Source organism: Asterias amurensis, chromosome 17 (genome assembly GCF_032118995.1).
Source record: "Asterias amurensis chromosome 17, ASM3211899v1".
NCBI classification, from domain to species: Eukaryota; Metazoa; Echinodermata; class Asteroidea; order Forcipulatida; family Asteriidae; genus Asterias; species Asterias amurensis.
The window spans coordinates 7,129,122-7,155,986 of record NC_092664.1 but is presented as its reverse complement, the minus strand read 5'-3'; the positions used below and the strand labels follow the sequence as shown (position 1 = coordinate 7,155,986).

At 36.2% G+C, this 26,865-nt stretch overlaps 2 protein-coding genes across 3 annotated transcripts in view; both read left to right on the top strand.

The window, feature by feature from the left end:
• The window catches only part of LOC139949783 (gamma-aminobutyric acid type B receptor subunit 1-like), a 46,977-nt gene that overhangs the window by 298 nt on the left and 19,814 nt on the right, over window positions 1-26,865 (top strand). Inside the window, exon 1 of one of the 2 annotated variants that reach the window (XM_071948323.1) lies at window positions 19,373-19,591. The exons of the other annotated variant lie outside the window; for it this stretch is intronic. Within the exon in view, the coding sequence (XP_071804424.1) occupies window positions 19,466-19,591 (126 nt within the window). The 5' untranslated portion in view covers window positions 19,373-19,465. Of the gene's footprint in view, window positions 1-19,372; window positions 19,592-26,865 lie in introns of those variants that run through there. 2 annotated transcript variants of the gene reach the window in all.
• LOC139949947 (uncharacterized) lies at window positions 684-9,484 on the top strand. The gene is made up of 6 exons (XM_071948534.1): window positions 684-814; window positions 1,608-1,788; window positions 2,198-2,388; window positions 3,168-3,224; window positions 4,038-4,178; window positions 4,628-9,484. The coding sequence occupies exons 2-6, from the start codon at window positions 1,725-1,727 to the stop codon at window positions 4,778-4,780; spliced, it is 606 nt and encodes a 201-aa protein (XP_071804635.1). The 5' UTR covers window positions 684-814; window positions 1,608-1,724; the 3' UTR covers window positions 4,781-9,484.

Here is a 26,865-nt window from a genome sequence, read left to right as displayed (position 1 = left end):
TTTGTTGCCTAAACACTATTAAAAATGTCCCTTAGAATTAAAGAGTTTGATGAGTTGCATGACGGGGGTGGGGGAGTATGTATTGGCTTCGCAAATTATTTGTTTTTATACTTTTCAAATGTGATGATAATGTGCCCCAGTGTTGTTGGCATGGGCCTATTTCTGCTTTATACCAAAAGCAGGTTAATTACCAAAGATTGTAAAATAACAAATGTGCGAAATTGTAGTTCCCCTGGTAACTCCTTAAAAGTCACTTCCTGTAAAGTTTTAAGTAGGAAGAAACCATACAAAATAATAGTACACTTGTGGGTAGGTACAACCATCGGAAAATCTCGTTTTTGTGAGTTTGGTTCTAAAAAGAGCCGCCGGTCGAGTTTCGAACTGAGTAGTGCGCTTTCCCGTCTGCTCGTCTTCAGGAGAACCGTTTTGCCTCTGTCGGACGTGCGTTTGGATTTCGTCAGCCAAGCTTTTATGTTCACCCCCGTTTCTGCCCTATAGGTGAGTTTAATTTTACTTAAAATATGTCTCTTGTAATCCTAGGCTTAATATTAAATTATATTATCTTTAAGTTTCTCACGAACTCACAAAATCTGTTTGATTGTCGATTGAGTAAAGTAAAGTGCGCCCTCAACATTTTGTAAATCATAAAAATGACTGGTTTCCATCTGCATGGCATTAATTGTCTAAAGAGGAGGAAAGCACCAGACTACACTTGTCAAAATGCATTAAATAACCAGAGTTGGCAAACATTTTTAAGATTTACTTGTTATTTTTGTCAGTTTGCGCTCTTTTCTTAAGCGTAAACTCTTTTACGGTGAGTAAACATTAAGCTTTGTAAGTTTAGTGGTAGGTTAGTGAAAATATTGGTACGCTAAACTGAGGATAGCGTTATTTTAAAGACTTGTTGATAAGTAAGATATTTTAAAATTTTTATTGACGAAGAACAATTGTTTAATATTTATGTTTATAAAAATATATTAATAATAACAAAAATACGAAGCAATAATAATATTATTTGAAATAACATGTATATACTATAGCCTAAGCCTATTTTATTTAATTTAACACTCGGTCCAGTTTGAGGTAAATTGGAATTTTGAACTGTTCATTAATTTGTCTAATGTCAAAAACAAAAAGCTGCAACACCAACAGTACAGTACAGCGCCCCAGTTCAGTTCGGTTGGGTTTCATTCATTTTATGTCCAAATCAAAATACTCACTCAGTCATCATGTCACATTTGTGTTGGCTATTTTGCAGGGCTTGGGCATGTTGGGAGGACAGGGGGCGTTACCATTTACATTACGGGCATCTCCATAATTTTTGTTTTCTGTGATTTGTTCTTTTTTTCTGAAAAACCTGGATTATGAAAAACTTAATAAATGACATGTTCAAATGAAGCTAAAAACTCTACACTACAGGTAAATTATATTATATGGAATCCATACAACTTCATTAACTGTGTGCTGTGCACACGTCTTTAAAATGGGCAAAACAATTGATCTACTATCTACTACACTACTAGAACTACACAAAAGGTATCAAAGTTTTTCAAACCCATTTTATTTAACAGATTTATTTATTATGCAACAAACTTGAATATTTTCAGAAAACCCACTCCTCTCATCACACATCACCACCGAGTCTTTGACATCCTCCTTGCAATCGACATTTGGAATGTAGAACGTGTTTATTCTTGGTACTTGCAAAAGAACTGCCACAAATCATGCCAGTTGTAGAATTTCAACGCTTGCCACCAGAGAGTGATGATGGGGAGCCAAGTGGCCAAGGTATAGTATGTTTATTGACTGCTTCGAGTGCTATGGTTTAAACTATGATGCCAGAGGTGATCCCCAGTGCTTTCATTTTCCCTTTAAATGACAGCATTATGATTTAGCCTTCGAGAAAAACCGAAGTGTCAGGCAATTCACTATTTTTTTACAGTATAAAGAAAGGTTTGCGGTAACACCATGTAATGATAATCTCTAAATGAGTTGGGGTGGTTCTGAAAAGAACCATTGGTTTCAACTCAATGTTTTGATCAGTATGCTCTGATCGTTTTCTGGAGAAAGCTGGACTCTGATGCTGCATGGTGCTTTAAAGTACCGCAAAACCTTTCCATATCAGATTTCCACTTTGCAAAATTTCAAACCTTACTTATTTTTTACAGATTAGATTCTTGTTGTCTTTATTGCTCAGGTGATTTCTTCACCGTGGCCGTGAGCACCGCCATGACAGAGAACCCAAACTACAGTGCAAGAACAGCCAAGTGGCTTGGTATACTGCAGCTAATCATAGCCTTCTGTTGTGTGATTGATGGAATAGTGACCGAGTCATTGGGCTACTGTAGCATCTCATCATGGGCCACACCTATCTGGAGTGGCTTCCCGGTAAGATTCAGATACTTCCAGTCAGAGCTGTGTTTGGGAAGAGTTGCAATATACGACGTGTATGTTGAGGGAGCTGTTTTCTTCGGATGCCATTTTTGATCCAAATGCAGCACAACCCAATGTGCATTCTGGTCTGGCACCCTATGTGTGCACTGTGCGCATATCATAGAAGCATATATAAGAACTAGTTGGCGCACTGGCCTAATATGTGGCAAAATGGCACGCATGTCTCCTTGCAGTCCCGTCGCGTTTGTGCTTGCAGCATCACCAGTACGCCCTCTAGTTCTTGTGCGCTTTTTGGGGTGAGCAAAAATGGCTTTTAATCACAAGTTGTTGCAGAGCTGTCAATACACAGCTCTGCTTTCAGTGCTATTGTTGGGAGCTTTGGGAGGGCTTGAACTACTCATTATTTTGATCCACTTGACATTTTAGAATTGGAGCAGTAACCTCAAAGTTACCCTCCCTCCCCCCAGAGACCAATGTAACCTCTGTAAACAATATTTCTGAGCTTTACTGGCAGGCAAGACACTGCACTGGCCATATGAGAACATTTTGTGTCGTAATTTCGATATAGTTTGAAGAGTTGCACAAACTAACAGCTGCACTAGCTTTAAGATGTGCCCCTTACTGAAATTTTTGAAAATAATATAATTCTACAGTAGGTCTAGTAAACTAAGAATGTGTTTTGGACTGATGAAAGTGTTTCGATGACCTACAAAACTTGTGAACAAAAGTAGAAGTTTTGTTCAAATTGTTCTCTTTAAATTATCTCCATATAGTGTTTCTTCTTCGCTGGTCTTCTTGCACTGTTATCAAGAAACAAGAAAACAAGCACGGTGAGTTTGCACACAACATTGAGATTGTGTTCTGCTGATTGCTAAAATGTTCATTTTGTACTAGAAACCTTGACTCCTGCTAGAAATCAGTGAAGTCCTGATTTCTTGTTCATTTGATCATTTGTTTTCTAGGTTGTTTTTTTCACCGTTTTAAATGTTTAGCTTAATGTGTATGCTACACAGGATTTGTAAAATTGTATAAGTTTCTACAAGCATTTAATACTGTACCAGAGCAAAGACGTTCCATCCACTTCCTTACATGTGCACACATTTTTATTGTATAAAAATTTTGTTTTTTTGTGGCCTTGAGCTATAAAAGTGTTTTAAAGGAAGAATGATTGACGTACAAATCTCTTGGAGTTTTTTTTTTTTTTTTAATGTCATGACAGTGCACAGTCAGCTATTTTCAAGAACCAAATTTCTTAGCTCAACAAATGGCGGACACTGGTTGTATTTCCAAATGAATGTTTTTTGAATGAATTCTCACTAATTACAAAACACTGTGGGTGTTTTAGTGCATCCATGAACAACAGTTAAAACAGGATAATGGAGTTTTCTTCCAAACAGCAAAATTTTGAGAGACATGAAGGCAATGTGTTCCTTTAGCTCCCTCATAATGTGAAGGTAGTTATGTCAACAAGTTAGATTTTAAACTATGAAAAATCTTACAATATCTCGTATTGGAACTTTTAAGTTTCGATAAAAAATACTGTATGCCGAAAATATAACTTGTTTTGTACTTTGCTTTCGAAAGTGTATATCCCCTACTAAAATATTTTCTTAAAACAATTTTTTAATTCTTCTTGTCTTTAGATTATTGTGTTCATGGTGTGTTCTACTATCGCCATGCTTGCTGCAGTAACCATGGTTGGCTTCATGCTGGTTAGTGGTGTTACAGATTACCACCAAGGGTACCCCTTCAGTTATGTCCGCTATAACGTTGCAGCAAAACTGGTAAGTCTTACCCTAAGTGTGTCATTCAAATCATCAGCTATGAATTTGGCCTGGTATTCCGCCACTGTCCTACATCCCAACTCCGTGCTATTTGCCAGGTTGACTTGTTTCCTGTGGTGCTCTAATAGTTGCATACCATCAATAATTTTCTCCTTGCTCAAGCCTTAAATGTTAAACTTAAACAATGCACCAATGGATTAGTGGAACCTTCTGCTGGCCCCGAGGTTGATTTCACAAAGATCGTCTAGCTTAGGACAAGTCCTAGGACAGTTTAAGAGTTATTAAAAACTTTGAAGTTAGTTAAAAAGATAGTCCTAAGTTAGGATGAGTGAGATAAGACTGAGATAAGATAGTCCTAACTGTTTGTGAAATCCACCCCTGGACCCTTAGTCAATTTGGTCATGAATTTATAGCATCATTGGCATTAACTTTGTTATTTTCAACCCCAGGGTGTCTGTTTTGGCTTTGACATATTCGGCATCATTCTGGGTTTCATAGAAGTGTTTGCTGCCCTCACTGGCATCATGATCGGCAGTGACAGGAATCGTCAGCCAACATCAGCCCACAGTATGGGCTGTCGTGTCATGGGTGACATCCTGTGAATGGAGAGACAGAAGCTGTATCTGCAGATTGTAATACGAAGGACCAAGTTCAACGAACTCCCCCCAAATGCATGTATACATTCTATTTTCAATCGTGGGAGGGTTGGTTTTGGGGGTGGGACTGGGTTTTGGAAGTGGGAATTGACTTAGTTTATGGGTCTCTCTTACATACAATATCATACATCTATTGCTCTTAATAATGTCAGTGTTGAAATGTACAGATGATGGTAATTTCATGGGAAGTTTTACATTTCTCTGTGTGGTACATGTAAAGTGTACATGTACTGGTTAATGGTACTTTACTGAGCATGTACAGGTTACCATCATGGTAAACTGTAGGCACATACTGAGTAGTACATGTACATGTATCACGGTAAATTGTACAAGTACTGAGTATGTACATTTAGCATGGTAAACTGTACATGTACTTGGTAGTATCATGGTAAACTGTACATGTACATGTACTAAGCAGAACATGTACTTGTATCATGGTAAACTGTACATGTACTAAGCAGTACATCGCAGTGTATCGTGGTAAACTGTACATGTTCATGTACATGTACTTGGTAGTACAATGTATCATGGTAAACTGTACATGTACTAAGCAGTACATGTACTTGTATCATGGTAAACTGTACATGTACATGTACATGTACTTGGTAGTATCATGGTAAACTGTACATGTACTAAGCAGTACATGTACTTGTATCATGGTAAACTGTACATGTACATGTACATGTACATGTACTTGGTAGTATCATGGTAAACTGTACATGTACTAAGCAGTACATGTACTTGTATCATGGTAAACTGTACATGTACATGTACATGTACTTGGTAGTATCATGGTAAACTGTACATGTACTAAGCAGTACATGTACTTGTATCATGGTAAACTGTACATGTACATGTACATGTACTTGGTAGTATCATGGTAAACTGTACATGTACTAAGCAGTACATGTACTTGTATCATGGTAAACTGTGTACATGTACTTGGTAGTATTGTGGTAAACTGTACATGAGTAGTACATGTATCATGGTAAACTACTTGTACTGGGTACTTTTATTTTTACCATGTTTAACTCTACATTTAATGGATAATATGGTACATGTAAGATCTACATGTACTGGGTAACATACATGTAGTGGCAAGGTGTACCTACATGTACTGGGTAAGATGATAGTAGACTTTACACAAAATGGGTAATATTGTATTAGATATTACATGTAAAGATAATAGTTTATTTTCCAGTAAGTTGAAAATATACTGGTTAAATATGATGATTCACACATGGTGTGTTGGGAGATGTCACACACAATAGTGCCCGTTTGTTTTTGGCAACAGCTCCCATTAGTTTTGTACACATGCTCCACTTGGGACCTTCAACCAACCTGTTCCTCTTTGTTTATTATAGCTAGGTCCCTTGTTTGAATATAGTGTGTAGGTATGTGCACAACTGCATAAGTGTTAAGGTGTGCCTGTATGTTGCCAATTATTAGCTTGCCAGTTAAGTGCCGGGTTAAGAATAGAATTGCTTACCAATGGGCACAGCTCCTTGTGTGGCTATGGACGGCACTTGTCAGAGCTGAGGGGAAAGAACATCCATAAGGTCATAAGTTCTGCCTATTCATCAAGTGGTTTACAAGTTCTGAAATAACATTTAAAGAATCATTTATTGGTCACAATTCTACTGAAAACAAATGATGCCATTTTGTTCTTATTCTATTTTTAAAATCTTTTCTTTATTCCTTTCTTTATTTTGATATTTCATTTTGATATTTCCGTTTCATATCATCACAGTTTGGGGAAAGATCATTGAGAAAGTTTGTCACAAAACAGAGGGGAAAAATATCAAAATAAATTGCTGATTGTCAAAACATGTTTACTTTTACCAATAAAAAAAACAATCAACACATTATTATGTGTTGATTCATCTTTGTTTCTGTTTAAAACTTTTTGGGACACTAATCAATTCATTTGGATAAATTTGTAAACCAAGTATTTTGATTTATGCATGTAATTATTTATTTATTTATGTTGAGTTAAATGCAATGCACCATACTCGTTTGTGATACAATTTGAATGAGCTTTAAAACATTTGGTTATTTTCTCGTGAAATATTCTTTTTAAATTTCTTCATTTTTTTGTTTCATTAATTCAATCCTTTATTCATTTGATTGAATATCATTTGTCTTAAAACTTTAAACAATGCACCACAAATTATGTATAAAAGTTACAGCAAAGTTACATCAGTACTGTTATTTTGTATTGACTTGCATTTGGAGTTTTATAAGTTTTTTTCACCGTTCATTAAGATTTGAGGCGCTGAGGACATGGTGAATAATTGTCACAGTTCTTCGTTTTAATTAATTTAACCTTACTTTTCCCAAATAGTATTATATTCTCACTAGATTAAATTAATCATTAATTTAAGCAATGCACCAACAAGTTTTGATACAAGTAACAGCTTGCTTGTTCCAGTTATAACTGGAATAATTGCTACATTTTGACATGAATTTTTGTACATCATTTATTTTGCCAACCAATCATCAAGATTGTGTCATCATCAATTTTGTTTGTTCATGTGATTAATAATGTGCTTATTTATATGTTTTCCTGGTTTTACTTATTTATTGATATTTATTCGTTTCTTTCATTATTTTTTATTAATTTCATGCATTAATTTTGTCTTCTTCATATTTTCATGTAATATACAACAGAAGCAGAGTATTTTTCCCCAAACTGGCCACTAAATTTGATCGACAGTTGGAGATATTTTGTGCAATATTTGATGAAATACTTTGTGCTGACCCAAACCAAAGTTTCTATTTATAGTTGTATTTTAGCAAAAATATTTATCATTTGTTTAAACCAAGTAGTCACAACGCCTTTTTTTGTTGTTGATATTTTTAATTATTTTATGTAATATTCTTCTTCTAAACGACCAAACCCCCACAGGTTTAGTACCCACATGTATTTGTTATCATATAGCTTATACATAACAAGTAACACAATGCCATTGGTGTTGCCTATATGACAATATGACATCACCCTTGCTTTAGTAATACCTGTTTTATAGATGTTATAAATTTGTGGCAATCTGCTTTTCGCTGTCTTTTAACTCCCAGAGTGAGGGCGTTTCAGTCACCAATGTAAGCGATGGGTTTATTTAATTCATTTACACTTTGAGCGCGGCTTCAAATTTTAACATAGCATGTGATATTATATAGAATTAAGGATTGTGTTTTGATATGTGGTTTACATTATGAACACTATTTCACTCGTTGAAGTGGGTAGTCCAGTTCCTTTTCACTTTTAAAAAGTCAATGCACATTTCCCAACTTATATTTTTAAATTGTCATAATATTATAGACAAGTCTTTCTAGATGTGTGTTCGTTTTGAGTCTACAAGTGTAATATTTATGTGCAATATTGTATCTAAGTAATTAGAAAAGAGGAGGAATTTTTAAAAACTTTATTTAAATGTCATACTGTACATTTTGCATTCAGTACCAACGTTTGTATTTCTTAGATAGACATGATAAGAGTCAGTTGTGCTTTGATTAGAAAAGGTACAATGCTCTCGAAAGTACTAGGCTTGTGTTTACTTGATTTCTCCCGATTGAAGTACTGAGATGTATTTCTGTTTAAATCAGCCTGATCCTCTAAGTTTTTTTGGAAAGAAATGAAGAAGTCACAGGAGAGGGAAAGAAATAGTCCACACTAAATAAATAATAATTAACCATTCTTATATTGCGCATAACACATAGTAATAAAACATGTCCCTAAGCGCTCCTGAGAAAAACACAACAGAATACAAAGACAAAATGTACTGGGTAACAAACAAAATGGAATAATTAAATGTTAAATAAGTGCGTCTTTAAAGCAATCTTAAACTTAACAATGGAGTCAATGTTTTTTATGTGTTCCGGGAGATTGTTCCATAAGGTTGAGGCAGTGTGAACGAAGCTGCGTTCACCATATGATTTGGTCATCACTGGTGAAATAACAAACAACTTTTTCTTATTAGCACGAAGATTTCTAGAAGGTGTGTACAATGTTAATAGCTCTGTCAAATAAGGAGGCGCAAAATCATAAAAACATTCATATGCTAACAATATTTTGAATGAAATGCGAGAGTGAATAGGTGCCACTGTGTCATTACTACCCTCATGTTATATTTCTGGTCTTGTACAGAGTCTGTAAACCTCCCAAATGTTCACTCCGGGTCTAGAATAAAAGGAACCCATTTAATTACACCATTCTCAAAACTTGAAATGTCTTTAGGTTGTGTTCTGTGCTGCGGAATGATCATAGCGCCCACGAAAAAAAGACAGTTCTAGAAAGAACAATAAATCGTATCTCGTTTAATCAGTACTGTACAAGTATTTATTTCAGCAGTGTAAACTTAAACAGCCAGTGTAGTTGACATACTTTCTTAGCCAATATGTTGACCAATTGAAATAATCAGCCAATAAAACAGAACTATGGTTTAACACAATTATCGGTACTTATACAATATTGGATGTGTTTTACTGGCCAATGTTTATGAGAAAAGTAATTAATTATATCTGTAAAATTTAATTGTACTGTATTAAATTAATAACGTTATTTACTGTTTTTTTTATATATTTTTATTAGAGTGGATGGTTATCGCTTAAAAATAATTATATATGTTATTTATTAAGAATTCTATTGCTGCAGTGTCATTGGTGTGCTATTTTACCATTTGCTTGAAATAAAATATAAAAAAATCATTTTTTTTTACCCGATTACACATTGTTTCATTTATGCACAATTGATGTCTTCTGAACATTGAACAACAATGCAAAGCGCATTGAAACGATTATTGTGAAACACTCTATCAGAACCATTCTCTTTATTTTGCATTCCTGCAGAAATATCTGTTGTTCTCTCCTTTGTCCCTAGTTGAGAACATCATATTAAAGACTTTGTACAAAATACACAAATTACTTGTGGAGCATCCCATTGTTAAGACTATGGTCTTTGTGTTAAGACATTGTTTGTCTCCTTTTCTGTTTTGCTCTTCATACCTAAGGTGTAGGAAATCATTAATTGAAGACTTACCAAAGCCGTGTGAATGACTGTGGTGTAGCGCCACCAAGCGTTAAGAATCAGAACAAAATAATGTTTATAAGCGTTCCCTTTTTATTTTGTTACCCATAGGCCATCTCGGGAGGCTTACTTTTTTCTATTTTTTTTAACAATGAATTGTTTCTTCTTTTGGTAACATATAACTGGATAAAGTGTCCAAATCAAAGTCTCAACTATCCACATAGTTCTAAACTGTGTGACTACTTTAAAAAAAAAAAAAAAAAAAATTAATAAAAAAATAAATCGTTTGATTTCGGCAATCGTATTTCACTTTAACAAAAACTCGCTCAATTCGCTGCATACGATTTCTCCTGAAGACGAGCAGAGCATACTGTTTGAAACGTCGATACCAAACCGGCTCCTCTTAGAGCCAACACCCACACAAAACAGATTTACACATGGTTGCACCCGCAAGTTTACTATTTGTTTATACAAAATTTCCTGTTCGATTTATTGTTGGTACCCATTGAATGAAAAAGTTACATTTTTGCCATTTTGACCTAAGGGACCTTTTGTTTATAACGAACGATACAAAAGTGCAAAATTAGTAGACGTTTTAGACTTGTGGACAAGTCGTTAAATCGGCCCCACGCGCTGAGATAGTGCTCTCGCGAGATCACTGCTCTCGCGCGAACTGATAGCTCCCCGATCTCGTCGTGCTTCTCGTATTCACATTGATTGCCCCATTACAAGCTTGTAAAATTCTGTTGGAGGGCATGCGTGTATAACCCACGTATATACAGTCACTTTGATTTTGAGAGTCTTAAACAATTGCAATATAAGACTCATTGTTGTTCTTTAGTATATATGACTCGTCAATACGACTATAAAATCATTTACTTTCTTTACATCAAAGATTTTGAAACATGTAAAAAAGAAAAGAAATAAGCCAGATAAGGCCTAAGGGGTGAAGGCACATTATTGGTCGTATTGAAAATTGATTGGCAGCATATTGCGCCACAGCATATTGTAAACCATAACATTGTACTGTATTATGATTAGGTCTCATAATTCTAAAGTAGTCCCTCATACTACCTTTATGCTCATACCTTGCGGGAAAATACTGTATGTTAAAGCGCTTCGAGTTTCACTGAGTGACGGATATGGGCATTATATTAGAAACCACTAACTATTATTTAAAAACTTCACTGCGTTATTAGGCCTATTTCTGGGTATTATTGTTACGTTATTTAAAGCATTTCTATATATATATATATATATATTTTTTTTTTGGGGGGGGGGGTGAGCGTGAATTGAAATCATTCACCGAGTATGACCAAAGACTGTTCCACTTTTGTCTTCTATAATGATTTTTTTCGCAATACATATAATTGTTAGCATGAACACTAACTTGGTAACGGGCAAAGGAGAGCTGTTGATAGTAAAAACATTGCGAGAAGCGATTTCCGGAAGTAACATAGTTTTTGAGGCAGAGGTAATTTTTTACTCGAGTATTAAACGACTTCATGCTTGAGCCAAAATGTTCCCAGATTTGCTATTTCATGCATATGCTGGGATACACTATAGTGATAAGACTAATCTTAACTTTTCTTGTGTGAAATCTACCCTGTGCCTTTAATTGCATTAAAAAATGAAGATATTACGTGATCGGATGTGTAGGCCTAATAAGAATTATTTATATCCGTGATGGTTAAAATTTACAAATTTGATTGGGTCCTTGGTGAACAAAGCTGAATTCTAGCGTTAGGACGCGAACATGATATGTTTTATCTCGATGAGATTAATGCATATCTGTTAACGAAAAAAAGGTATTGTATAACCAAAAAAAAACAAAAAAAAAAACGTGAAGACAAAAAATTTAAAAATAAAAAGCACAAACAAAAAACGGAAACGCGTGATAGCATTTATTCGCTACTAACAAAGCAATGAAATGTTGGAGTTTTTTTAATTAACGGATATTGAACTTCAAGTAGTGCAGATAATTGTCTTCTGAAAAATAAAATCTCAAAATCATGTTTTTTTTATTTTTCATCTAAAAGGTTTACACAAAAAAGCCATTAATAACAGCTAGCAAGGGAAAACGCGGGTAATTAATAAGTGACCATGGGAAATATGTAAAGATCCATTTGATTGTCTTTTATTGCATACACATGAATTCACTGCTTATTGTTTAACATACAATACACCATTCGTAAGTTTGCAATCGTGTCGTGTCTTGGCCGAGCGGTTACGTTCACTTGACCCAAGCTCTTGAGAGATTGGGTTCGAGGGCCGATTCCACAAAGCATCTTCTTAAATACACTGATGGACACTATTTGGTAGTTGTCAAAGACTATAGTGTTCACAGTTGGTGTGTCTCAACATATGCATAAAAAACAAACCTGTGAAAATTTGTGCTCAATCGGTCGTCACCCTCAATCGGTCGTCACCCATGGTCACACGAAGTTGTGTGCTTTCAGATGCTTGATTTTGAGACCTCAAATTCTAAATCTGAGGTCTCGAAATCAATTAATTGGTGGAAAATTACTTCTTTTTCGAAAGCTACACGTCACTTCAGAGAGAGAGCTGTTTCTCACAATGTTTTATACTATCAACCTCTCCCCATCACTCGTAATCAAGAAAGGTTTTGTGCGAATAAATATTTTGAGTAATTACCAATAGTGTCCAGTGTATTTAAGATGTCCTGTCAGGCAGATTGCCATTGTGATCTGAATTGTGACATCACAGTATTATTAGCAATTAAGAGTGATTCCAAATTAAAATCAATCTTACTTCTTTGTGAAACCGAGCCCTGTTCATGACACTAGACCATTTTCATAAAAAGTTAGGGAGGTAGAAGTGCATTCTGCTTTTCCCGCCATGCTCCTAGTGGATGATACCAATGCTTCATACTTGGGGACTATGAAGAGGGTAAAGGCCCGGTCACACAGGCCCCAATAACGAGAACGAAAACGAGAACGATAAAAATGTACGCTCGCGATTGGTTGAATTGCTCCACGCAGAATACGCCCACGCTCATTCAACCAATCGAGGGCGTGCATTTTTATCGTTCTCGTTTTCGTTCTCGTTATCGGGGCATGTGTGACCGGGCCTTAACCCTGTTTCAGCCACATGAGAGGTAAACAGTACTCCTATGGTGAACGTTGGTTTGGGTCGACAGCCCACATCTGTTAAATGTAGCCCACCGACCCTACAAACAAAATGTAAAGTGTTTTCTAAACAAATAAAAATAAACCACAAAACCCAACAAGTGAAATGAGGTATTTCACAGAAGGCATATAGAAGAGCTGAACAAAAGTTTTTGTGCCTGTCGTAGTAAACAGCCATCTACCGATTGCGCTTTAGTTTAATTTTAAAAAGAGCATGAGAGTGGTTTTTATTCAAAGCAGATTGTTTTCAAGAAAGATTCAATTTTTTTTTTGAATCTGTGATAAAAATGATTACTTCTACGAGAAGTTGTGACCGACCAAAAAGTAAATAACTATAGGCCTGGGCCTATATATCATGATTATAATAATAATACAATAATATGTGTAATGAATAGTTCTATATCGAATTAGCTGTTGGAAACTGCTTTACCAACCAAAATGACCTATGGTAGAAAGACAACCAAATAGTTAATGGCCTGACGTTTCAAACTTATCTTTCTCGAAGCAGCACTATAGAGCTTCAGTCTGTTGTTCTGATCCCCTCGGCAACGCCTCGCTTGCATGTTTTCTAGAAGAACAATTGGACGTTCAATTGCTCTTCTAGAAAACATACAAGCAATTAGGCGTTGCCGTTGGGATCTGTGACTCGGACAAACAGATTTTTGATTAACTTTTCGCTTAATGATGTTCTTGTTCATTAAAATAATAGGCCACGTACATGAACACCTATCGTGTAACTTTACGCACTGATTGAAGTAGACTGTGGATAGACCCTGTCTGCCATCTTTGACGATGAAATGTGTACGCGTGAAAGGCTATCATTGTGCACTTTTCCATTGTTTGTCATCAAAGATGGCGGTCATTGACGTCATATGCAATCAATTCATTACGGTTCACTTCACGCTGGACACTCGGAATTAAAGTAAAACCGATAGATTTAACACATTTTATGAAATCAAGAGTCAATTTAAAGCAACCACCTTGTAAAAGATTTTACATAGACCTAGGGAAATTTTAGTAGTTCTTAAAGGCACTGGACACTTTTTGTAAATTACTCAAAATAATTGTTAGCATGAAAACTGACTTTTTAGCGAGCTGTTGGTATAAAACATTGTGATAAACGACTCCCTCTGAAGTAACGTAGTTTTTAAGAAAGAGGTAATTTCTCACTCAAATAATAAAAGGCTTCATAGCTTTAACCTATAATTTTACATCTGAAAGCACACAGAGTTGTGAACACGAATGTTTTTTCTTCTTTCATTATTGTCTTGCAACTTCGATGACCTTTATTGGGCAAACATTTTCACAGGTTCGTTATTTTATGCATTTGTTGGAATACACGAAGTGATAAACGTGTCCAACAGTGCCTTTAACCCAGCCGTTATACGACGCTAACAGTTAATTTGTTTTGACTGGCTGGCCCTACCTTAACAAAGCTCACCGCAACTGCACAAATCAACCGTTCATTTGATTTAAAAGCACGTGCTTTTGAATCGAACACAAATGAAAGATTGTACCGGAATTGGGAAGGTCGTTCTTTGCCAATCAGAACAGCATTATTTGCAGGTCTAGTTTAAAAGTTACTGGATAATTACAAAAAAAAAAAACTCATCACCGCTCTTTCTGGATGTTTGAAAAAGATGATTTAAAGAAACCCCAACCGCATTATTGGGTTAGTATTCGGTTTAAATAACAACTGGCATAATTTCGAGTATTCGCTTACGCAGATGAATTACATCAACTGATTTAGTTATCAATTAAGTTCATTTAGAAAATGGCATGAACTTTCAAAAAGTGTATTTTTTTTTCTCGCTCTAATGTCTATCCTTTTGGTATTTATTATTTCGTTCCGTCGATACTATTAATGTCAGCGTTCCACAGGGGTACCCGCGAAAAATAGTTCGATTGCTTAGCATAATTGTTTATTTTGTCCTCAAAATATTGTGTCCTTCTCCCCTGTAAAAAATGATTAGTTCCCTTGATTTTTGTTATATATTTTTTTTATTCCCAGAATTTCTATACTATTTCGAGGGCAACCTTATAAGTTTTGAAGTAATGAAACAATTGAATCGGAAAAAGGAAGCACACTGTCCTTGTTTTTACGTCCCATTAGGGGAATCTTGGTGGATTCATTTAAAAATATAATATTTTGAGGAAACGAAGCCTTAATTTTTGAAGTAATGCAATAACTGCATCGGGTACATATTCACATCGTCCTTGTTTTTACGTCCCATTAGGGGATCTTTTAGTATAAATTTTAATTAAAATAGTCTTTCTCTTCGTCAAACATAGGCTCTTAAGTATGCAATTTGAGAAGATATTAAAGATTAGTTTTGTCAACGCAATGCATTTTACAGATACATATTTTTTACAGATACAGTAAAAGTCACATGACAAGTTTCAGCTGAGTAAAGTCTCTAAGGATGCGTTCGTTTAGCTTCCCTGGGTCGACCCCCGGTGTGTGTGTTTTTTTTTCACAGGACGAACGTGTGCGGATAATTACCCACGTTCTTCCTGAAAAAAATAAACGCCACACGCCGGGTTCGACCCAGGGAAGCTAAACGAACGCACCCATTATTGCTGAGAAAATGTCAATACTTTCACTGGACGTCGAATTATATACAGGGGGTGATAAAGGACGTACCAACTGCATCTCTGGTCGCAACATTCCCTAGCAGACATCAACGCTCCGAAAAAAGAATGAACCATGCATTAATCTTTATTTTTAGATTCAATTTGTGTGTGAAATATTACAAAAACTTAATTACTTCAAAGCAGGTGTCCCAGGGAACTAGTACACTTGAGACTCTGTCACCCTCGTGGAAAACTAACGTGGAGGGTTTCTTAAAGGGCGCCATGAGAAGAAGTTTGTACACACTTTCCCATAATGGATGACCGAATCTCCGGGGACAGAATCTCATGCCACACAGGCCTGCATCAAAGGGAAACCTTTTTCAATGTGTATTAACTTTGGTTTTTCCCCTTACACCGATGTGTGTTAGCACTGTATACTCAGTACTTTCCCGAGTTCTGTGAACAAATATCACAGGCATGTTACTCGGGTGGGATTCGAACCCACGACCCTTGCAATTCTAGAGCAGTGTCTTACCAACTAGACTACCGAGGTTGCCCGGCAGCTAGAGGCAGTTCGAATCCTATGTTTTGGCAGCGGGTACCGCAACGATATAATAGATGACTGGGGTTTAAACAATTGTCAATGTAGTTAATCAAAAGATAATGTAGAGCTTCTTGCCAATCATATGTATTGTTTTCATTAATGTTTTAAGAGTAGGGACCATACTTACACGTCTATGATCCTTTAGCCTTTATAAGCGCAGCCATATTCAATAATTAAGTCAATCAATTATAATTATGGCAATTTCTTTCTACGCTAGTAGCAAATTTTAGAAGCCAGTAAGAAATGTGTAAGCTCGGAGATTTCGATCATTGTGAGACTTCATGAACGGTTTAGTTGTTTCAAATATTGAGGTATTAACGCCGCTGGTCTTTTTGCGAAGTATTTGTTAAATTTTGTAACAAAAGAATTTCCGCTAATATAAATTTGATCAATACAGCGAACAGTGGTAATCGATTTTAAAAAGATCTGTATAGTGAGTTACAAAAAAGGTTCATACATTAGCTGTGGTTTAAACAATTCACAAGTTTTAATTATTTTCGCAAATCTTTGATTTTATTTTCCATTTTTGAAACCTTAAAAAAAAAGGCACTATGGATACCTTTGGTAGTTGTCAAAGACCAGTCTTCTCACTTGGTGAAGGCCTATCCAAACATATGCATAAATGAACAAACCTGTGAAAATTTGAACTCAATTGGTCATCGAAGTTGCGTGACAATACAAGAAGACCCTTGTCGCACTATATTTTAGTGAGAAACTACTTTCTATCTCAAACTACGTTACTTCAGAGGGAGCCGTTTCTCACAATGTTTTATACTATCAACAGCTCTCCATTGCTCGTAATACCAAGTAAGTTTTTATGCTATAAATTATTTTTTAGTAATTACCAATAGCACCTTTAAAGCCCTTTCAATAAAATGTAATCGTGATTCTTGATGCGCATTTAATTTCATTCAAGCTGCTGCAAGGTGCCCAAACGCACGAAATTAAGACATCCTTGTCCCTTCATCGTCTCCATTATGCAACGTCACAACAAATCCAATCATGAGAAACGAGGTCTGTTTTCGTCGTGTTAACGAAGCGCTGCACCTCGATTTAAATGATCTCGGTTCGTTAGTGCAGTCAAACATGGTTTAATCAGCATCAACATACAACAAATCGCCAACTTGATGAAACCATACCAGACAAGAGGGAAGGATACCTTGTAGCATGGAAACATTATTACCATTTATCCTTCCAGATGAAGGAAATCACTGAAGGAAAAATTAGAATTAAAGAAAAAAAAAAAACGAAAACCCCTGGCTGGCAAGGATAGCTCATTACAGGCACTGGACATGCATATTCTCACTTTGTGTAGCCCAACATATTGCATAAAATAAACCATTGACAACCCGGACCCAATTAGTCATCGATCTTTTAAAAAAAACCATGAAGGTCCCCCCCCCCCCATCCCCATGTTGCACACCTGTGCTTTTAGATGCATATAGTATAATAAGGCTTCAGTTTAAGTTTTTTTATATGAGAAATTACGTCTTTCTAAAAAAGTATGTTACTTCAGGAGCCGTTTCTCATAATGTTTTCTACTACCAACAGTTCTCAATTGTTCTATACCAAGTAATTTTTATGCAAACAATTAGTTTGAGTAATTATCACAAGTGGCTTTAATTGGAAACATTATAATTATGTCTTATCCTTCCATAAAATCGATCAACCTCTTTACATCAAGTGAAGGGTATAATAGCACTGAAAAAACAAAAGTTTGATGAAACCGTGGCTAGTAAATAGGTCTCGGAACCACTCATGACTCACGCCATAAAACTCTTGAGTAGTTTCAATGAGCTCAATATTTATTTCACATTCCAAGTAAAGCAGATAATATTAGAAGATCTACCAGAAAATATGTTGACAAGACAAACATGGTTTGACTAACTCTTGATTGCCTGGATTGGCGTGAGTCCACGGGGTCGTCTCCATCGCAACCGAGGTCAATTAGAAGTAAACATTACTGGTTATACAGTAAGGTCAAATAGTTGAGAATCCTCATCAACTGCCATACCTGAAATGATAGGCCTAAGCGCATTTTGTGGGGTTTTGGTTTGGTGTTTCGGCCGTCGTATCAACTTTTTTATAAATAATATATTGTGGCCAAGTTTATTTTGTGCACAGCTAGACATAACCCCATTGTTTTACCCTTTCTTCCGGTTCAAACTGGAAGTGTTATGAAAAAAATACTATGTTTGCGGTGTGGGTAAACCAGGTTTGAAATTGGACCAGGTGTATGGAATCACTATAGTTATAGGTGTACTCTTTCAGAATGTTGTTTAATGATGTCATCATAAGTAAGAGCGCCCCCCAGTGAAGCTTTAAAAAGTTGTTTGGGGTATTTTAAGCATTGTTAAACTCGTTGGATTTACTGTAGGCCTACGTCACATTTTAAGTTGACAACTAAACTTAACTACAACGGATACATGTATTTTTGTTGCCCCCGTTCTCCCCTGAGAAGGTAAAGCGCATTGAGCGCCATAAAATAAGGAGATAAAACCTGAATCCATTATTGTGAATTCCGTGTACCGTTATAATGATTCATAAACTGCAAACATTCGAAGCAGATTACATGATACATGATTGCGAATCCGTAAGAATGGACTGTGTATGTGTATAACGGATTGCGAATCCGTAATGTTGGCGGTTACTCTGTATTTATGGACTATGGATCCGTAATATTGGACTGTGAATCCGTAATTAGGGATCGTGAATCCGTTATAGAAGCTGGGTAACAAAAACAAAAACGTAATAACGGATTCGATTTAAAAAATAAAACTGTTTTTTTTTCACACCGTTATTGATGAAATCGGTTTTTTTACCGTTCTAAGTCAGCTCATGAGTGTCTCAATGTCTGAGGAAAGTAATGGCAAATTGCATGCAGCAGTCGTTTCAAAATTAATCGGCTCAATAAAAAGTACCCGCCCACTTCTACAATATAACCAATAACAAAAGCCTTCCGAGCGTTCCTGTGTGTGACCATTTTATTTTCAGCACCATTTTATTACACAACGGCTAATTGAGGCAAGCTAATCCTACCGTGACAGGCCTCCTATATGTAACATCCAGAAACGCCACACTGGAATTTGCCAAATGACGCGTAAACTCTGAGCTTCACTCACAAACTACTCAGACACACTTGCGAGAGGTTCTTCGGTCCTTACGATTGAGGGATGAGGTTTCACGATTGGGTGCTATGCGTGGTGTGTTTAACCATCACAGCTATCTTGTGTGATGGTCAAAACACCACCAAGTTGTACCTTCTTGGGTTGTTCCCGATGACTGGGTCGTGGCCAGGGGGACTTGCCATGTCCCTAGCCACCCAGCTTGCCGTACAAGATATCAATGACAACCCAGAGATCTTACCTGGCTACGAGATCGTCTTGATCCCACAGGATACGGCGGTAAGGAATTCCTATATTTTTGTTCTCTCCCCTTTTGAAAAATGGTGGACTCTATGGTATTGCACTATTTAGTTTGGGTGGACATGTCCAAAGTATTATGTCCACTATACCTCAAAATGGCTTCGTTAGATTCAATGGATTATATTGAATTGTGAGTTGCACACCTATTCTCTTGGTGAAAATGAGGCTTGTGAAATTAATATTTCACACATAAAAACCTCAAGCCTCATTTCGGTTGAAACCATAAAATACTTATCGTCATAGATTTTACGTAGCTGTGATTAATTTTAAAACTGCTTGACAAATGTAAAATAAATTCAGCTTACCAAATTAAAATAATAATGACTGCATCAAGTAGATGTAATATTGACATTGTCTTTATTTGTGTTACTCAACACTGATGCATGCTATGACCAATTTATTGCAAGCTATTGTTTCAAACATTGTTGTGTGCTTGCATTTATCTGTATACCGTCCAACATGACGTGAACATGATTACCTTTTTCTTGAGTGTGGTGTCTTTCCATACTATTCCATATACATTTTATTAAAACGGGATTTGTTTGCGTTTGAGTGACGTAAAAATTTATGTAAAAAAGGCACAGTTTTGAGCGAGAAAGGATATTTTAAACATACTGCTCGGTTCTCATCGAACTTATAAAGACAGGAAGAAAATGTGAAACAACCGCATTTATGGACAACTTCACAGACGATCTGCATATCAATGTGCTTGATTTTTCCATGTGTCTCTTTGATATGTCTTTAGCAAGCACTACCCATATCCCATCATGTTGTTCCACAGGAAGCATTTATAGCTTTCTCGAAGCTCCGTTAAACATTAGTTTTGATTAAATTAACCCGACGGAAGCGTGCACGATCGCAGTAAAGATTAGTAAAATCTGTTGTTTATAATTCAAAAGATTCTCTTTTTGGTCGGTCTGCGATGTTTTCAAATTGAACTATAAACGGTAATACATTTAAAAAAATTACAATACACAGAAGACATTCAGTATTCAGCACTAGGTTAAATTGAATTTGCGAAAATTGAAGCAACGCACGGGACGAAGGAAATACAAACTTAAAGAAACATCACATAATTTGTAAGACAACAAATCGTGAAGATCACAGATTTACATAAAACTTACACGGTCTAATAATGATGATAGTAGAATACATCCCTTGAAATATTTATGCCAAAAATGTCATGTTTGATGAGAAATAAAACAAACTAGCGTTTTTCGCTCAGTGAGCGTTTTATTCATGCTGTGTGTATAATCGGTTGTCCACTATTTTCTCGTGACCCAGATGGCCGATCGATTTCAAACTTCTATACGGGTTTTTCAGTTTATGTATATATGGGTGATTACATAAAGTGCTACAGCCAGAAACTGTTTTATTAGCAAAAACCAATTATGCAATGCTCCTTTAAGTTGTTTATACACGACCACGTAAAATCGAGCCAAAGTTCATCTAGAATGAATATTGATCGACACGCCAATGCTTGGGTTTATGGCAGAATAACATTGGAGAAATCAGATGTGACTTTCATTTGGAATACCTCGTGTACTGTGTACCCCCACCTCCCCTGTCAGCTCAGTATCCCCTGCAACTCGTACCGAGGAATGCACAGATACACGGATTACCCACATTATAGTTGCACAAAGGAGCACATGAGTAAATGGATACAACCGGGTACAGATGAGTCCTAATTTTTCTTTTTATGTTTATTGTTTTCTCGTTAATTCGAGAGAAAAAAATATTTTTTGGGACATCCTGAAATTGTAATGGCTTCCTTAGCCCGCACTGATTGTCAATTTGTATAGTGGTTTGTGACTTTAAGTGATGGAAACTCAGTTAAATCCAGTTAGTTTTAAGACCGGAAATCAATATTGATTTGAGTTTTTAACGGCACAAATGACTTCGAAATCCATAAATTTTAATGAGAATAATTTGTTCACCTTATTCTGTGCTCTGTATAGAAGGACCAGTCTGTTTGAGGGCGCATGATAGTAAAAGTGGCATAAGAAAATTACATAAAAAACTAAGTTAAACTAGTTTTGTTTACAATTGCTCAATAATTGCTTCATGATTTGCCTGATTAGATAATGCTTACTAGTTGTAGCAGAGAACATGGGTGGATGTCACAAGGAGAAATGATAGACCGTAGTCTAATCTCGAGTTAGGACGAGTAATGTCCTTACTTAGAACTAGCCTTAGGTTTTTTTTTTTTTTTTTTTTTTGGGGGGGGGGGGGGGGACATATCCTGAAATTGCAATGGGTTCCTTAGCCCGCACTGATTGTCAATTATACTGGTTTGTGACTTAGTGACGGAAATCAATATTGAATTGAGTTTTTATCGGCACAAATGACTTCGAAATCCATCAATTTTAATGAGAAATGTTAGACCGTAGTCTAATTTCGAGTTAGGTTTTTAATATCTCATTAGGACAAAATAAGTGTTTATATGACTAGTTCAATGCTCATTGTGAAATTGACCAAGAGTATGCAAGTCATGAGCGTTCGAGAGTACACTTTTCAACTAGAGGAATATAATTTGAAAGTCTCGTGAGTGGTGGCGATGTACTTTTTAAAATTTCGTGCGTAAAAAGAAAACAACTTGTGCAAGTCTCGTGCGTTGACATGATGTACTTTTCAAGTCTCGTGCGAAGAGATAATAATAACGTGTAACTGTCGTGCTTTGATAGGATGTGCCTTTCAAGTCTCGTGCGTATCCTCTCTACGCACGAGTCTTACAAAATCTTCTCTCTATAGAGAGAAGATTTTGTAACACTCGTGCGTAGAGAGGATGTACTTTTTAAGGCATGAGCGCAGAGAAGACAAAGTAGAAAGTCAAAAAACAAAAAAATCGATTTCGAAAGATCACCGATTCAGTCAGTCAATAATAAGTCAATAGAATCACATGTAAACTTTTTAGTTAAAAAAAAGATGGGTTCATGACGAATGACACGACAAACCCGACTTGAATAATTAACCATGGGGTAACACAACACTCATCGACAAGCACTGTCATTAACCATTCCATTAAATGCCACTTCGCTCTCAGTTTAAGATTAAAACAGCCACTGAGACTAAGAGGTGTTAATTAAAGGAACACGTTGCCTTGGATCGGACGAGTTGGTCAAAACAAAAGCCATGTAACCGTTTTTTATATAATGCATATGGTTGGAAAGATGTTTTAAAAGTAGCATACAATGATCCACATAAGTTTGCCTCGAAATTGCGTGGTTTTCCTTCTACTGTGCGAACTATCACCGTCGGCCATTTATGGGAGTCAAAATTTTGACCCCCATAAATGGCCGACGTGTTAGTCGACGAGGTAAAAGGAAAACCACGCAATTTCGAGGCATGTTTGTGTGGATCATTGTATTCTACTTTTACAACATCTTTCTACCCATATGCATTTTATAAAAAACGGTTACAAACGTTTTTCAAAGACCAACTCGACCGATCCAAGGCAACGTGTTCCTTTAAATGCAATTACTGGATCTTAAGTGGCACAACATAGGCCTACGTTTAATTTCTCCCTACACGGTAATAATACTTGCTTAAATTTGTATACTCCTTTCCTTACACGCAACATGGAGGTAGAAATGTTAATGTCAAGCTATTACATACACATAGCGGCTGCTGGTGCAACATGTTGATTTACTGAATATGGTACAATAGAGGATAGATTGATCCAAAGACGCTGTGCTTCTGGTGTTTAAATAAACGGTTAAATTGGTCATTAGAAGGGAGCAGTTGGACTGCTCATTAATTTAACTACCAGAACCAATTAATAAGAGAACAATGACCTATGATACAATTATTGTCGAAATCAATATTTTACGAAGACCACCCGTATCTCACTCGTTTAATCACAATCTTATCTAAGTCTTATAAAACACATGCCAACAAGGTACTCAAGGCGCTTTTAGTATATACATTTTTTCAGAAATAGGTTATTGAAGTGATGAATTCTGAGACCTATAAAGGGTTTTAATAGGTGCTATAGGGCTCATTCAGCAGGCACTGCATGCCAGGAACACCGGGCGAACCCCTTCTCTTAGCGATGTGTTACTGTGATATTTTACGTGCATTACACAACCCACGGGACCAACGGCTTTACGTCCCATCCGAAGGACGAATCAATAATGGTTAAGTGTTTTGCTTAAGGACTAAAGTTTTGCGATTCTCGAACCCACACTCAGCTGATCAGAAACACAAGAGCTTGAGTCCGGTGATCTTAACCTCTCGGCCACAACGCGCCATTTGTCATCACTATCATTATCAGGCTGTATGTTATATTATGAAGTCCTTCTCCAATGTCCATTCTCTTTTAGTCTCACTTGTCATTCTATACTCCACGTCGCTATGGTCTTAACGGCAATGGACTCCTTTGGTATTATCAAAGAACAGTATCCTCACTTGGTGTATCCCAACACAATGCAAAAATAACATCTATGAAACTTTATTTGGTCATATCAACGTTGCAAGATATTAATGAAATAAAAAACACCCTTTTTGCACATAATACATTTTACGCTCTTGCATATGCACAACAGAAGGCTTACTAGGCCTGTCTCTTAATATTTGGGTGAGAAGTTACCTCTTCATAAAAAACTACGTTACTTCAGAGGGAGTCGTTTCTCACAATGTTTTACACTTTCAGCTCGCCATTGCTCGTCACCAAGAACTTTTATTAAGCTATTACCAACAGTGTCCAGTGATAACTTTGTGAGCAAGCAGTCAAATGAAACGTTTACATGTGACTTTTTAATGTATCAGACAAATCCATGACTCTATATATACCTTTAATGATATTTGAAAAACACATAATTGGGCACTAAGGGACCAATGGCCAGCGTATAATGGAAAACCAGTCTGCATAATGAAAGTGTTGACATAATGATAAAGTTTGCATGTTTGCTGTCTGTACTGTAATAATGTGTTTGTCGATCATTCTTATAATAATTAAAACAATTATTGCAAAAACAGTTGGTAATGCAAAAACTGTGCTCGTAGAGCAACATCGAGTTTTGGATTGATAAAAAATAATCATTAAAACACTTCTACAAGGTGTAAAATTTGTCTGTGAAAATGTTTAAAATGAATGATTTTGGTGACAAAAGAGTAAATTGTTCGTACAAAATACAAACAACAGTTACTGCAAATCCAATAAAGACAAGATGTTTCCTGTTGTGTTTATTATATTAAAACTACGGCATGGCCCCAGTTCTTTCCTTCGTCTTTTTGTGCCTCAGTTAATATACAACGGTATAGTGTAATTGCTCAAACTGTTGTTTGGATTGTTTTATGATCTCTTTGAATAAGTATAATGCGCAACGAGACGATTATGTTTTTCTGTCTGAGATGGATTACCCTCCGGAACTGTTTGCAAAATTTGCACAATATTAAAGTACACCTGCATGCTTACTTCATCTTTGTTCTGAAAAAAGAAGATAATAATCAAATTAATAAATGTAAAAACTAAACAAACTCAATACAATTTCAGAAGTCCCACTCTACACTGGATGGTCAATGACTAGTTCAATTTTACGTTAGTTTACAAACAAAAAATTAATGTGCTTTGTCCGAACCATGAACAATGTCATAGGCCTCCTATACATTAATTTTCTTCTTTATTTTGTCTTGTTGATACTTTCCAGAGTAACGGCCAAACAAAATTAATCAACCCAATCTAACTTAGAATCCCCACAAAATAATGATACTCAACGATTATATAAATATTAGGATTACATGAACAAAAAGTTGTGCAGGTACATTGATGCCAACCACTTGGTGTGAGACTAATACACTCAACGAAATTAATTTGAAATACTTTAGAATGCGCACCTGCTCAACTTATTTTTTTCCCTGAAAGTTTGAGTAAAATTAATCAAACACAATGCAATTTTAGGAGTTCTCCACAACTTAGGATGTTGGAGCCAATGGAGTCAGCATGGAGTGAGGAACTCATTTCTTTATGGTATAAATAAAAATTGCATTAAACAATTATTTAAAATACCATTGAAAATAACAATAAGCAGGGATGCCGACCTTTTTTCTTTCTTCTCTAAAATGGCCTTTACACACTCGGCTAATTGGCAACCACATCTGCTCAGATCACCGTTGTCATAATTATCAAAATTAAATAAAAAAAAATCAAAATTCAATTTCAAGAGTCGGCCCTCTACACATGCCATTCATTTATTAATTCAATATTACTTAACAAAAATCCTAACAATTTTAATTGAACAATGACGCCTGTTTTCATCGGAATAATTGGCCGTTCTTGAAGATAAGCACACCTGCCCAATTAATCTCCGGATTGAGTGCATGTACATTCCTCTTACAATCCAATTTCAGGAGGCCCTTTCATACAGATATCCAAGGATATAGTATAATGAATACCCTGCCGAAGTCCTTATATTGGCCAATATGACACTGACCATTGTCGGTGAAATCGCATTCAAAAGCGTATAGGTCTTCCATATTCTTGGTCAGTTTGCACTAAATTGTGCTGCTGTAGCCTTCATTATAGCGCTCCAACCAACTCTGCTACTTTGCTGGCGTCTCTACTAATCTGGTCCACCGCTGTATGTCATCTGTCCATCTCATTACTCGTCTGCCCCCTGCTTCTCTTCCCTCCATTCTTCCCTGTACTATCATCTTCTCCAAACCATCACTTCTCAAAGAATCTCATCTTCCTCAATGCAATTCCCTTTCTGACTTTCATCTCTTAATACACATATTTTGCAAAACCCTTACGTCACATAATAAATAAAAATAAAAATCTTAATAATAAACACCAACTTTGGTAGAAAATGGTTTTTTTTTGCTGTAACGGGGGCTATCGCTTGTTATTCAAGCACGGTCGTATTCGAGTTCAAGAAAGTGCCGATTATGAAATAACAGCATGGATTTTGTCTGAACACGCACGCCGCTTGTTTGCATTTTGTTGATTCATTTTCTGTACAAAATCAATTTTAAAGACTAGAACGTGACTGTTGTTTCCGCTTTCCGCCAACTCGACTAATACACTCGTATAATGTGCAAGTCACGATGCCTTCAATGTCACAACGTTTTACGACATATACGTAACGTGCTCTGTAAAACTGTGTTTAGAATTTAAACATGTTGTACTCACTTGTTAAACATGTTTAATTGGTTAACATGATTTGCATGTTGACACCTGCCCACTATAGGTTGCAGCATTCAAACACACACAAGAAGCTAAACATGTTTTAGGTTTTTAGTGAAAAAGTGGCTAC